The 13,315-nt window shown below is 56.0% G+C and overlaps 1 protein-coding gene across 2 annotated transcripts in view; it reads right to left on the reverse strand.

The window, feature by feature from the left end:
- Positions 1-13,315, reverse strand: part of LOC139249332 (retroviral integration site protein Fli-1 homolog) — a 66,522-nt gene that overhangs the window by 12,357 nt on the left and 40,850 nt on the right. The window contains exons 3-8 of one of the 2 annotated variants that reach the window (XM_070872316.1): positions 7,013-7,164; positions 3,632-3,835; positions 2,730-2,801; positions 1,239-1,301; positions 778-837; positions 639-686 (exon numbers count right to left, since the gene is read on the reverse strand). In XM_070872316.1, the coding sequence (XP_070728417.1) occupies positions 639-686; positions 778-837; positions 1,239-1,301; positions 2,730-2,801; positions 3,632-3,835; positions 7,013-7,164 (599 nt within the window). The remainder of the gene's footprint in view (positions 1-638; positions 687-777; positions 838-1,238; positions 1,302-2,729; positions 2,802-3,631; positions 3,836-7,012; positions 7,165-13,315) is intronic. The other variant, XM_070872317.1, reaches the window with a different exon arrangement.

Genomic DNA, 13,315 nt, shown 5'->3' on the forward strand with positions numbered 1-13,315 from the left:
GTGGCTGTGAGTGTGTCTGTGAGTGTGTGTGTGTGTCTGTGAGTGTGTATGTGAGTGTGTGTCTGTGAGTGTGTGTGTGTTTGAGTGTGTGTGTGTCTGTGAGTGTGTCTGTGAGTGTGTGTGTGTTTGAGTGTGTGTGTGTCTGTGAGTGTGTGTGTGTCTGTGAGTGTGTATGTGAGTGTGTGTCTGTGAGTGTGTGTGTGAGTGTGTGTGTGTCTGTGAGTGTCTGTGAGTGCGTATGTGAGTGTGTGTCTGTGAGTGTGTGTGTGTTTGAGTGTGAGTGTGTCTGTGAGTGTGTGTGTGTTTGAGTGTGAGTGTGTCTGTGAGTGTGTGTGTGTCTGTGAGTGTGTCTGTGAGTGTGTGTGTGTCTGTGAGTGTGTCTGTGAGTGTGTGTGTGTGTCTGTGAGTGTGCCTGTGAGTGTGTGTGTGAGTGTGTGTGTGTCTGTGAGTGTCTGTGAGTGTGTATATGAGTGTGTGTCTGTGAGTGTGTGTGTGTTTGAGTGTGAGTGTGTCTGTGAGTGTGTGTGTGTTTGAGTGTGAGTGTGTCTGTGAGTGTGTCTGTGAGTGTGTCTGTGAGTGTGTGTACAAAGTGCCGGGTGCCGGACGCAATGACCATGTGCTGATGTGTCTCTACCCACCTGGATTGGCTAGGCGACTAATTGTCGGTCCCAGGACCTGATATGGATCTGTCAGTGAGAAATCATGTCAGACAACAGTTAAGAGTGGCCTCACAACCCAGCGAGAGAATTAAGCAGAGTAGCAATGATGGCAAGGTACCTGGATGCATCCGGGGGGGCTCGCTGGACCTGGTTGGGGCCGGAGGTTGAGGGGGCGAACCTGTGAGACAACAGAGCAATGAATAAAGTGACTAATGGATAAATACTCTCCCCCAACACATTCAGCAGCATGTTCACGGGACTTTCGGGAGGAAAGATAGCTGGGAGATGGGGCGCGAGTTTGCAAGGACAGAGGGCGGCTTTTGTGAGGAGACGAGTGATACAAACAGACTTTATGGAGATGGGAACGTACCTGAGGAGGGCGAACTGTTAATACCATCAGCTCATAGCCGGTGCCCAAACCTCCCAACACCTAGTCCCTTTCCCCCAAACACTGGGCACTCTCCCATTCCCCTGCCCCTTCCTTGCCCCCGCCGTGTTGGGGGAGGGGGGTGTTTGAGTTCGGGGCCCCTATAAGACGCAGTCACATTCCGGAACTCTCCGACGCTGACAGCCGCTCACCTTTCTGGATGGTGTTCCCACAGCCAGACCAGCTGCTCCTCCGCACCTCCTCATACACAGGCTCTAGGGAGAGAGAGGGAAGGGGGTCACTCACCGTCCGAGAGAGGGTCCGCTCACCAACACCCAACCCTCCAGCCCCTCCCCCTCACATAGCCTCCCCTCCCCTCCTTTCCCCTCATCCTCTCTCCCCTCCCCTCCTCTCCTATCCCCTCCCTCCACTCCCTCCCCCTCACCTTCAGCACCCCTCTCCTCTCCCTCCCCTCCCTCCCCTCCCTCCACTCCTTCCCCCTCACCTTCAGCACCCCTCTCCTCACCCTCCCTCCCCTCCCCTCACCCTCCCCTCCTCTCCCTCCCCTCCCTCCCCTCCCCTCCACTCCCTCCACTCCCTCCCTATCCCCTCCTCTCCCTCCACTCCCTCCCCTACCCTCACTCCCCTCCCCTCCTCTCCCTCCCCTCCTCTCCTCTCCCTCCACTCCCTCCCTATCCCCTTCTCTCCCTCCCCTCCCCTCCCTCCACTCACCATCAGCACCCCTCTCCTCACCCTCCCTCCCCTCTCTTCCCCTCCCCTCACCCTCCCCTTACCTCCCCTCCACTCACTCCCATCCCTCCACTCCCTCCCCCTCTCTCCACTGCCTCCCCCTCCATCCACTCTCTTCCCTCCCCTCCTCTCCCTCCCCTCCCCTCCTTTCCCCTCATCCTCTCTCCCCTCCTCTCCCTTCCCTCCCCTCCTCTCCTTCCACTCCTTCCACTCCCTCCCTATCCCCTCCTTTCCCTCCACTCCTTCCCCTACACTCACTCCCCTCCACTCACCTTCAGCACCCCTCTCCTCACCCACCCTCCCCTCCATTTCCCTCCCCTCACTCTCCCCTTACCTCCCCTCCACTCACCCCCATCCCTCCACTCCCTCCCCCTCTCTCCACTGCCTCCCTCTCCATCCACTCTCTTCCCTCCCCTACACTCCCACTCCCTCACTCCACTCCCCTCCCTCCACTCCCCTCCCTTCCACTACCACTCCCTCCGCCTCCCCGTCCCACCCTCCCACTCGTCTCCCCTCCCTCCCCACCATCCCCTCCCCTCGACCTCCCCCTCCCTCCAAACATTAACCCCTTCCCCCCCTCCCCTCCACTCCCTCCACCTCCCTTCTCCCTCAATCCTTCCCTCTGCACCTCCCCTGCCCTCGCTCCGCTCCCTCCACTTCCCCTCCCTCCACTCCACTCTCTGCACTCCCCCCCTCAAAGCACCTCCCCTCCCTATCCTCCCCACTCTCTCCCCTTCCCTTTCCAACCCTCCCCCTCCTCTCCTCTCCCTCCCCCCTCCCCTCCAACTCTCCCCCTCCCCTCCACCTCCTCCTCCCTCCCACACTCTACCCCACCCTCCCCTTCACCCACCCTCTCCCTCCACTCCCCCTCCCCCACACTCCCCCCTCCCCCACATTCTCCCCTTCCCCCTCCCCCACACTCCCCGCTCCCACTGCTCCTCTCACATTCTCACCTGTTTTGACGGGGACACGAACGGTGGGCTGGCTGTGTGGGCTGGGGTTCGGGTAGGTGAAGGTCGGACTGTCTGTGAACAGATTGGAGAATTAACCAGCTGTGGGCTCCACCCTCACTGACATTCAATCTCCAAGCTCTGCCAGAGAGAGACACGCACTCACACCCCTTTACACCCTTTTACACCCCTTTACACACATTCACACAAATGTACACACATTTACACACATTTATACACTTGTAAACCCCTTTACACACATTCACGCACATTCACACACCTTTACTTACATTCACACACATTTACACACTCTTTCACGCTCTTACACCCTTTTACACACATGCACACACACTTAAAACATGTGCACACATTTACACACTCGTACACCCCTTTACACACATTCACACACATTTGCAAACATTTACATGCATTCCCGCACATTTACACCCCATCACACACATTTACACATGCGTACACCTCATTACCCACATTTACACACTCGTACACCCCATCACACCCATTTACACACTCGTACACCCCATTACCCACATTTATATGCTCATACACCCCTTACACACATTTACACACATGTACACTCCACCGCACGCATTTACACACTCGTACAGCCCATCACACACATTTACGCACTTGTACACCACATTGCACACATTTACACACTAGTACATCGCATTGCACACATTTACACACTCGTACACCCCATCACATGCATTTACACACTCTCACACATGTTTACACACCCTTATCTTAAACACACTCATCAATACTTCCCCAGAACACTCGCACACCGAAAGTTCAACACAGTAATCAGAAACAAGGTCCAGCCTGCCCTCCCCCCACTGCCCCCGGCCCCCTGGAACTGGGAATGGGCCACAGTCTAGACTTACTTTCCCGGAGGTAATTGAGGTGGGAGAGCAGGATCTCAGCGTTGTAGGGCGTGGTGAGACGCATCAGGTTATCTTTGGTCATCTTGCACAACTCCTTCCCATCAATGCTTTGGAATAAGGTACCATCCACATCGGAGAGACTGTACTCCTTGACTGCCCAGTCCAGCCACTGCCTGACGTGGTCCTGACTCCACACACACGGGTCTGCACAGAGAGAGAGAGAGGGGGGAGGTCATTTGAGTCCCTGTGCCCCCAGCCCCAGTCCCACTGGCCCTGGGAACTTCCCTCACCCTCCCAACTCTCTGTCCCAGCTAAACCAACCAGAATGGGAGGAGACGGGGGAGACGGGAGAGAGGACTGGGTCCTGAGGCAAGGAGAACATTATCACTGGATGGGCAACCGAGATCTGGAGTCAGTTACAAGCAAAACACATTGAAAGGGAGGCAGGGCAACAGGGAGAGAGAAGGGGCATGGGTGGGACAGGGAAAAACTGAAAGAAACTAAGAGAGAGAGAGAGAGAGAGAGACAGAGAGAGAGACAGAGAGAGAGAAAGAGAGAGACAGAGAGAGAGAGAGAAAGAAAGAGAGAAAGAAAGAGAGAAAGAGAAAGAGAGAAAGGAAGATAGAAAGAAAGAGAGATAGAGAGAGAGAAAGAGAGTGATAGAAAGAAAGAATGAAAGAAAGAAAGATTGATTTTGTATAGCACCTTTCACTCTCTCAGGATATCCCAACGCGCTTCATAGCTGATTAACTATTTGTTTTGGAGCGTGGTCACTGTTGTAATGTGGGAAACGCGGCAGCCAATTTGCACACAGCAAGCTCCCACACACAGCGATGTGATAATGACCCAGATCATCTATTGTTAGTGATGTTGTTTGAGGGATAAATATTGGTCCCAGGACACCAGGGAGAACTCCCCCTGCTCTTCTTCCAAATAGTGGCCCCGGGATCTTTGAGATGAACCTGAGAGAACAAATGGGGCCTCGGTTTGTTGTCTCAGCTGAAAGACCGCCCCCCAACAGTGTGGCACTGCCTCAGTACTGCCCCTCTGAGAGTGTGGTCCTCCCTCAGTATCTCCCCTCCGACAGTGCGGTGCTCCCTCAGTACTGTTCCTCCTACAGTGAAGGGTAAGTGTGGGTGACGGACATGGAGGGGGGATGGGAGATGGTGGGGCTGTAACACTGAAAATTAGCTGAATATCAATCTGCGGAATCTCTCACAGATTTTCTTGCTGCCTCTTTGAACAAAAAATTGCCTGTTGCTGTGGAACGTGCTGTCCCTTTAACGAGAGATGCCCAGTTTGCAGGACTCCCGCTCACCACATCCCTCTCAGTGCCTCCCTGCAGCAACTGTGGAGACATGAACCGCCCACCACCAGAGGGCGCTGTGACTCCATCATCATATACTCACTCCAAATGTAGGGGGAAGTGTGCCTTAATGAGGAGAGAGAGGCAGAAAGGTTTATGGAGGGAATTCCAGAGCTTGGGCCCCAGGCAGCTGAAGGCCCTGATGGCTAAAGGGATCAAGGGGTATGGAGAGAAAGCAGGAATGGGGTACTGAGGGAATGATCAGCCATGATCTTATTGAATGGTGGTGCAGGTGCGAAGGGCGAATGGCCTGCTCCTGCATCTATTTTCTATGTTTCTATGTTTCTCTGTGACAGCAGAGTTTCGGATGACCTCAAGTTTACGGAGAGTCGAAGGTGGGAGGCTGGCCTGGAGAGTGTTGGAATAGGAGTGAGTGTCTGTCAACTGTCAGCATGTGTTTGAGTGTGTGACAATGAGTATGAGTGTGTCACAGTGTGTGTTTCCCAGTGTGAGTGTGTTACAGTGAGTGTGTGTCACAGTCTTAATGTGTCACCGTGAGTGTGTGTCACAGCATGTGTTTCACAGTGTGAGTGTGTTTCACAGTGAGGGTGTCACAAAGTGAGTGTTTCACGGTGAGTGTGTGTCACAGCATGTGTTTCACAGTGTGAGTGTGTTTCACAGTGAGGGTGTCACAAAGTGAGTGTTTCACGGTGAGTGTGTGTCACAGTGTGTGTTTCACAGTGTGTGTGTCACTGAGTGTGTCACAGTGAGTGTGTCACAATGTGAGTGTGTCACAATGAGTGTGTGTTACAGTGTGTGTGTCACAGTGTGTGCGTGTCACAGTGAGTGTGCCACAGAGTGTGTGTGTTACAGTGTGTGTGTTTCACAGTCTGAGTGTGTTACAGTGAGTGTATGTCGCAGTGTGAGTGTTTGAAAGTGAGTGTGTCACAGCGTGAGTGTGTGCCGCAGTGAGGTTGTCACAGTGAGTGTGTCACAGTGTGAGTGTGTCACAGTACGAGTATATCACAGTGAGGGTTAATCACAGTGAGGGTGTCACAATGAGTGTGCCACAGTGTGAGTGTGCCATGGTGAGTTTGTCACAGTGAGGGTATGTCACAGTGAGGGTGTGTCACAGTGAAAGTGTCACAAAGTGAGTGTGTCACAGTGAGTGTGTCACAATGAATGTGCCACAGTGTGATTGTGTGTCACACTGAGTGTGTCACACTGTGAGTGTGCCATGGTGAGTGTGTGTCTCAGTTAAGGTGTCACAGTGTGAATGTGTTTCACAGTGAGTGTGTCACAGTGAGTGTGCCACAGTGTGAGCGTGTCACAGTGAGTGTGTCAACGTGTGAATGTGTCACATTGCGTGTGTCACAGTGAGGGTGTCACAGTGTGTGTGTGTCACAGTGTGAGTGTCACAGTGAGTGTTGTCAGTGTGAGTGTGTCACAGTTTGAGAGTGCCACATTGAGTGTGTCACAGTGAGTGTGCCACAGTGTGAGTGCGCATTACCGTGAGTGTGTGTCACATGAGTGTGTCATAGTGTGAGTGTGTTGGAGTGAGTGTGTCGCAGTGAGTGTGTTATAGTGTGGGTGTGTCACAGTGAGTGTGTCTCTGAATGTGTCACAGTGTGGATGTGTCACCGTGTGTTTGTGTCACAGTGAGGGTGTCACGGTGAGTCTGTCAAAGTGAGTCTGTCACAGTGTGAGTGTGTCACAGTTTGAGTGTGTCACAGTATGTGCATGTCACAGTGAGTGTGTGTCACCATGAGTGTGTCACAGTGTGAGTGTGTCACAGTGAGTCTGTCACAGTATGAGTGTGTCACATTGAGTCTGTCACAGTGTGAGTGTGTCACATTGACGGTGTCACAGTGTGAGTGTGTGTCACAGTGAGTCACAGTGTAAGTGTTTGTCACAGTGAGTGTGTCACGGTGTGAGTGTGTCACAGTGAGTGTGTCACAGTGAGTCTGTCACAGTGTGAGTGTGTCACAGTGAGTCTGTCACAGTGAGTCTGTCACAGTGTGAGTGTGTGTCACAGTGAGTCACAGTGTGAGTGCGTGTCATCGATGCTGCCTCACCTGCCGGTACAATGACCCGTTTCTCGTTGGAGGTGCTGATTGGTGGGCTGTCTCTTTGCTCACTGTATGCAGGTGGGTATGGGGCTTGACTGGTCTCAGTCCCACTTAGCATCTTGTTCCGTCTGACGACACTGCAGTCTACGGGAGATTCTCTGTGGGGCGAAAAGGAAGACCACACCAAGATGAATGACTAGTTCCATGAAAGTCAGTGTCCCTTGATTTGGAGTCTGAGCAGTGTTGAGTTCAGAGTAAATCTCCTCTTTCTCTGTCTGTTCTCCTGAAGTCCCCATTGGATTTATTAGTGACTGTCTTAAATTGATGGCCACTAGTTCTGCTCTCCCACAAGTGCAAACATCTTCTCTATGTCTACCCTATTGAACCCCTTCAGAATCGTAAAGACCTCGACCAGATCACCCCTCGGCCTTCTCTTTAAGAGGCCCAGCCTGATCAGTCTCAGTTCTGGTATCGTCCTTGTAAATCTCATTTGCAGCTTCTCCAGTGCTTATGTTTTTTTTAATAATATAGAGACCAAAATAGTGCACAGTGCTCCAAGTGTGGTCTAACCCAGGTATATGGAGACCAAAACAGTGCACAGTGCTACAAGTGTGGTCTACCCCAGATATATGGAGACCAAAACTGTGCACAGTGCTCCAAATATGGTCTAACCTAGGTATATGGAGACCAGAGCTGTGCACAGTGCTGTAAGTGTGGTCCAAGCAAGGTAAATAGAGACCAGAACTGTGCACAGTGCTCCAAGTGTGGTCTAAGCAAGGTAAATAGAGACCAAAACTGTGCACATTGCTCCAAATATGGTCTAACCCAGGTATATGGAGACCAGAACTATGCACAATGCTCCAAGTGTGGTCTAACCCAGATATATGGAGACCAGAACTGTTCACGGTGCTCCAAATGTGGTCTAACCCAGGTATATGGAGACCAGAACTGTGCACGGTGCTGCACGTGTGGTCTAAGCAAGGTAAATAGAGACCAAAACTGTGCACAGTGCTCCAAATATGGTCTAACCCAGGTATATGGAGACCAGAACCAAGCATAATGCTCCAAGTGTGGTCTAACCCAGATATATGGAGACCAGAACTGTTCACGGTGCTCCAAATGTGATCTAACCCAGGTATATGGAGACCAGAACTGTGCACAGTGCTCCCAGTGTGGTCTAACCTAGGTATATGGAGACCAGAACTGTGCACAGTGCTCCAAGTGCGGTCTAACCCAGGTATATGGAGACCAGAACTGTGCACAGTGCTCCAAGTGTGGTCTTACCCAGGTATATGGAGACCAGAACTGTGCACAGTGTTCCCAGTGTGGTCTAACCCAGTTATATGGAGACCAGCGCTGTTCATGGTGCTCCAAATGTGGTCTAACCCAGATCGCTCCGTTTCCCTACCCCATTTAAACAGTTATTTTCCAAGCAGTATTTGGCCTCCTTATTCATCCTAATGAAATGTATAACCTCGCAGTTATCTATACAGGTGTTCATTTACCAGTTACAGTTACACGCCCATTCGGCATGTTTATTGATGTCTTATTGTGCGGCAGTCCTCCTCTGTGTTAACTGGGGTTGGGGGATATGGGGAGAAGGTGGGTAGGGTTGGGGGATATGGGGAAAAGGTGGGTGGGGTTGGGGGTATGGGGAGAAGGTGGGTGGGGTTGGGGGATATGGGGAGAAGGTGGGTGGGGTTGGGGGATTGGGGAGAAGGTGGGTGGGATTGGGGGTAAGGGGAGAAGGTGGGTGGGGTTGGGGAGAAGGTGGTTGGGGTTGGGGGATTGGGGAGAAGGTGGGTGGGGTTGGGGTTGTGGGATTGGGGAGAAGGTGGGTGGGGTTGTGGGATTGGGGAGAAAGTGGGTGGGGTTGTGGGATTGGGGAGAAGGTGGGTGGGGTTGTGGGATTGGGGAGAAGGTGGGTGGGGATGGGGTTGTGGGATTGGGGAGAAGGTGGGTGGGGTTGAGGGATTGGGGAGAAGGTGGGTGGGGTTGTGGGATTGGGGAGAAGGTGGGTGGGGTTGGGGTTGGGGGATTGGGGAGAAGATGGGTGGGGTTGGGGGATATGGGGAGAAGGTGGGTGGGGTTGTGGGATTGGGGAGAAGGTGGGTGGGGTTGTGGGATTGGGGAGAAGGTGGGTAGGGTTGTGGGATTGGGGAGAAGATGGGTGGGGTTGGGGGATTGGGGAGAAGGTGGGTGGGGTTGGGGGATTGGGGAGAAGGTGGGTGGGGTTGGGGGATTGGGGAGAAGGTGGGTGGGGTTGGGGGATTGTGGAGAAGGTGGGTGGAGTTGGGGGATTGGGGAGAAGGTGGGTGGGGTTGGGGGATTGGGGAGAAGGTGGGTGGGGTTGGGGAGAAGGTGGGTGGGTGGAGTTGGGGGGATTGGGGAGAAGGTGGGTGGAGTTGGGGGGATTGGGGAGAAGGTGGGTGGGTGGGGTTGGGGGGATTGTTGAGAAGGTGGGTGGAGTTGGGGGATTGGGGAGAAGGTGGGTGGGTGGGGTTGGGGGGATTGGGGAGAAGGTGGGTGGAGTTGGGGGATTGGGGAGAAGGTGGGTGGGGTTGGGGGATTGTGGAGAGAAGGTGGGTGGGGTTCGGGGATTGTGGAGAAGGTGGTTGGGGTTGGGGGATTGTGGAGAAGGTGTGTGGGGTTGGGGGATTGGGGAGAAGGTGGGTGGGGTTGTGGGATTGGGGAGAAGGTGGTTGGGGTTGGGGGATTGGGGAGAAGGTGGTTGGGGTTGGGGGATTGGGGAGAAGGTGGGTGGGGTTGGGGGATTGTGGAGAAGGTGGGTGGGGTTGGGGGATTGGGGAGAAGGTGGGTGGGGTTGGGGGATTGGGGAGAAGGTGGGTGGGGTTGGGTGATTGGGGAGAAGGTGGGTGGGGTTCGGGGATTGTGGAGAAGGTGGTTGGGGTTGGGGGATTGTGGAGAAGGTGGTTGGGGTTGGGTAATTGGGGAGAAGGTGGGTGGGGTTGGGGGATTGGGGAGTAGGTGGGTGGGGTTGGGGAGAAGGTGGGTGGGGTTGGGGGATTGGGGAGAAGGTGGGTAGGTGGCGTTGGGGGATTGTGGAGAAGGTGGGTGGAGTTGGGGGGACTGGGGAGAAGGTGGGTGGAGTTGGGGGGATTGGGGAGAAGGTGGGTGGGGTTGGGGATAAGGTGGGTGGGGTTGGGGGATTGGGGAGAAGGTGGTTGGGGTTGGGGGATTGGGGAGAAGGTGGGTGGGGTTCGGGGATTGTGGAGAAGGTGGGTGGGGTTGGGGGATTGTGGAGAAGGTGGGTGGAGTTGGGGGATTGGGGAGAAGGTGGGTGGGGTTGGGGGGATTGGGGAGAAGGTGGGTGGAGTTGGGGGTTGGGTAGAAGGTGGGTGGGTGGGGTTGGGGTGATTGGGGAGAAGGTGGGTGGGGTTGGGGAGAAGGTGGGTGGGGTTGGGGATTGGGGGGATGGGGGGTGGGTGGGGGTGGGGGTTGGGGGTGGGAGGGGGGTGGGTGGAGTTGGGGGATTGGGGAGAAGGTGGGTGGGTGGGGTTGGGGGGATTGGGGAGAAGGTGGGTGGGTGGGGTTGGGGGGATTGGGGAGAAGGTGGGTGGGTGGGGTTGGGGGGATTGGGGAGAAGGTGGGTGGGTGGGGTTGGGGGGATTGGGGAGAAGGTGGGTGGAGTTGGGGGATTGGGGAGAAGGTGGGTGGGTGGGGTTGGGGGGATTGGGGAGAAGGTGGGTGGGATTGGGGGATTGGGGAGAAGGTGGGTGGGGTTGGGGGATTGTGGAGAAGGTGGGTGGAGTTGGGGGATTGGGGAGAAGGTGGGTGGGGTTGGGGGATTGTGGAGAAGGTGGGTGGAGTTGGGGGGATTGGGGAGAAGGTGGGTGGAGTTGGGGGATTGGGGAGAAAGTGGGTGGGGTTGTGGGATTGGGGAGAAGGTGGGTGGGGTTGTGGGATTGGGGAGAAGGTGGGTGGGGATGGGGTTGTGGGATTGGGGAGAAGGTGGGTGGGGTTGAGGGATTGGGGAGAAGGTGGGTGGGGTTGTGGGATTGGGGAGAAGGTGGGTGGGGTTGGGGTTGGGGGATTGGGGAGAAGATGGGTGGGGTTGGGGGATATGGGGAGAAGGTGGGTGGGGTTGTGGGTTTGGGGAGAAGGTGGGTGGGGTTGTGGGATTGGGGAGAAGGTGGGTAGGGTTGTGGGATTGGGGAGAAGATGGGTGGGGTTGGGGGATTGGGGAGAAGGTGGGTGGGGTTGGAGGATTGGGGAGAAGGTGGGTGGGGTTGGGGGATTGGGGAGAAGGTGGGTGGGGTTGTGGGATTGGGGAGAAGGTGGGTGGGGATGGGGTTGTGGGATTGGGGAGAAGGTGGGTGGGGTTGAGGGATTGGGGAGAAGGTGGGTGGGGTTGTGGGATTGGGGAGAAGGTGGGTGGGGTTGGGGTTGGGGGATTGGGGAGAAGATGGGTGGGGTTGGGGGATATGGGGAGAAGGTGGGTGGGGTTGTGGGATTGGGGAGAAGGTGGGTGGGGTTGTGGTATTGGGGAGAAGGTGGGTAGGGTTGTGGGATTGGGGAGAAGATGGGTGGGGTTGGGGGATTGGGGAGAAGGTGGGTGGGGTTGGGGGATTGGGGAGAAGGTGGGTGGGGTTGGGGGATTGGGGAGAAGGTGGGTGGGCTTGGGGGATTGTGGAGAAGGTGGGTGGAGTTGGGGGATTGGGGAGAAGGTGGGTGGGGTTGGGGGATTGGGGAGAAGGTGGGTGGGGTTGGGGAGAAGGTGGGTGGGTGGAGTTGGGGGGATTGGGGAGAAGGTGGGTGGAGTTGGGGGGATTGGGGAGAAGGTGGGTGGGTGGGGTTGGGGGGATTGGGGAGAAGGTGGGTGGAGTTGGGGGATTGGGGAGAAGGTGGGTGGGGTTGGGGGATTGGGGAGAAGGTGGGTGGGGTTGTGGGATTGGGGAGAAGGTGGGTGGGGATGGGGTTGTGGGATTGGGGAGAAGGTGGGTGGGGTTGAGGGATTGGGGAGAAGGTGGGTGGGGTTGTGGGATTGGGGAGAAGGTGGGTGGGGTTGGGGTTGGGGGATTGGGGAGAAGATGGGTGTGGTTGGGAGATATGGGGAGAAGGTGGGTGGGGTTGTGGGATTGGGGAGAAGGTGGGTGGGGTTGTGGGATTGGGGAGAAGGTGGGTAGGGTTGTGGGATTGGGGAGAAGATGGGTGGGGTTGGGGGATTGGGGAGAAGGTGGGTGGGGTTGGGGGATTGGGGAGAAGGTGGGTGGGGTTGGGGGATTGGGGAGAAGGTGGGTGGGGTTGGGGGATTGTGGAGAAGGTGGGTGGAGTTGGGGGATTGGGGAGAAGGTGGGTGGGGTTGGGGGATTGGGGAGAAGGTGGGTGGGGTTGGGGAGAAGGTGGGTGGGTGGAGTTGGGGGGATTGGGGAGAAGGTGGGTGGAGTTGGGGGGATTGGGGAGAAGGTGGGTGGGTGGGTTTGGGGGGATTGGGGAGAAGGTGGGTGGAGTTGGGGGATTGGGGAGAAGGTGGGTGGGTGGGGTTGGGGGGATTGGGGAGAAGGTGGGTGGAGTTGGGGGATTGGGGAGAAGGTGGGTGGGGTTGGGGGATTGTGGAGAGAAGGTGGGTGGGGTTCGGGGATTGTGGAGAAGGTGGTTGGGGTTGGGGGATTGTGGAGAAGGTGTGTGGGGTTGGGGGATTGGGGAGAAGGTGGGTGGCGTTGTGGGATTGGGGAGAAGGTGGTTGGGGTTGGGGGATTGGGGAGAAGGTGGTTGGGGTTGGGGGATTGGGGAGAAGGTGGGTGGGGTTGTGGGATTGTGGAGAAGGTGGGTGGGGTTGGGGGATTGGGGAGAAGGTGGGTGGGGTTGGGGGATTGGGGAGAAGGTGGGTGGGGTTGGGTGATTGGGGAGAAGGTGGGTGGGGTTCGGGGATTGTGGAGAAGGTGGTTGGGGTTGGGGGATTGTGGAGAAGGTGGTTGGGGTTGGGTAATTGGGGAGAAGGTGGGTGGGGTTGGGGGATTGGGGAGTAGGTGGGTGGGGTTGGGGAGAAGGTGGGTGGGGTTGGGGGATTGGGGAGAAGGTGGGTAGGTGGCGTTGGGGGATTGTGGAGAAGGTGGGTGGAGTTGGGGGGATTGGGGAGAAGGTGGGTGGAGTTGGGGGGATTGGGGAGAAGGTGGGTGGGGTTGGGGAGAAGGTGGGTGGGGTTGGGGGATTGGGGAGAAGGTGGTTGGGGTTGGGGGATTGGGGAGAAGGTGGGTGGGGTTCGGGGATTGTGGAGAAGGTGGGTGGGGTTGGGGGATTGTGGAGAAGGTGGGTGGAGTTGGGGGATTGGGGAGAAGGTGGGTGGGT

This window comes from Pristiophorus japonicus, unplaced genomic scaffold (genome assembly GCF_044704955.1).
Source record: "Pristiophorus japonicus isolate sPriJap1 unplaced genomic scaffold, sPriJap1.hap1 HAP1_SCAFFOLD_304, whole genome shotgun sequence".
Taxonomy (NCBI): domain Eukaryota; kingdom Metazoa; phylum Chordata; class Chondrichthyes; family Pristiophoridae; genus Pristiophorus; species Pristiophorus japonicus.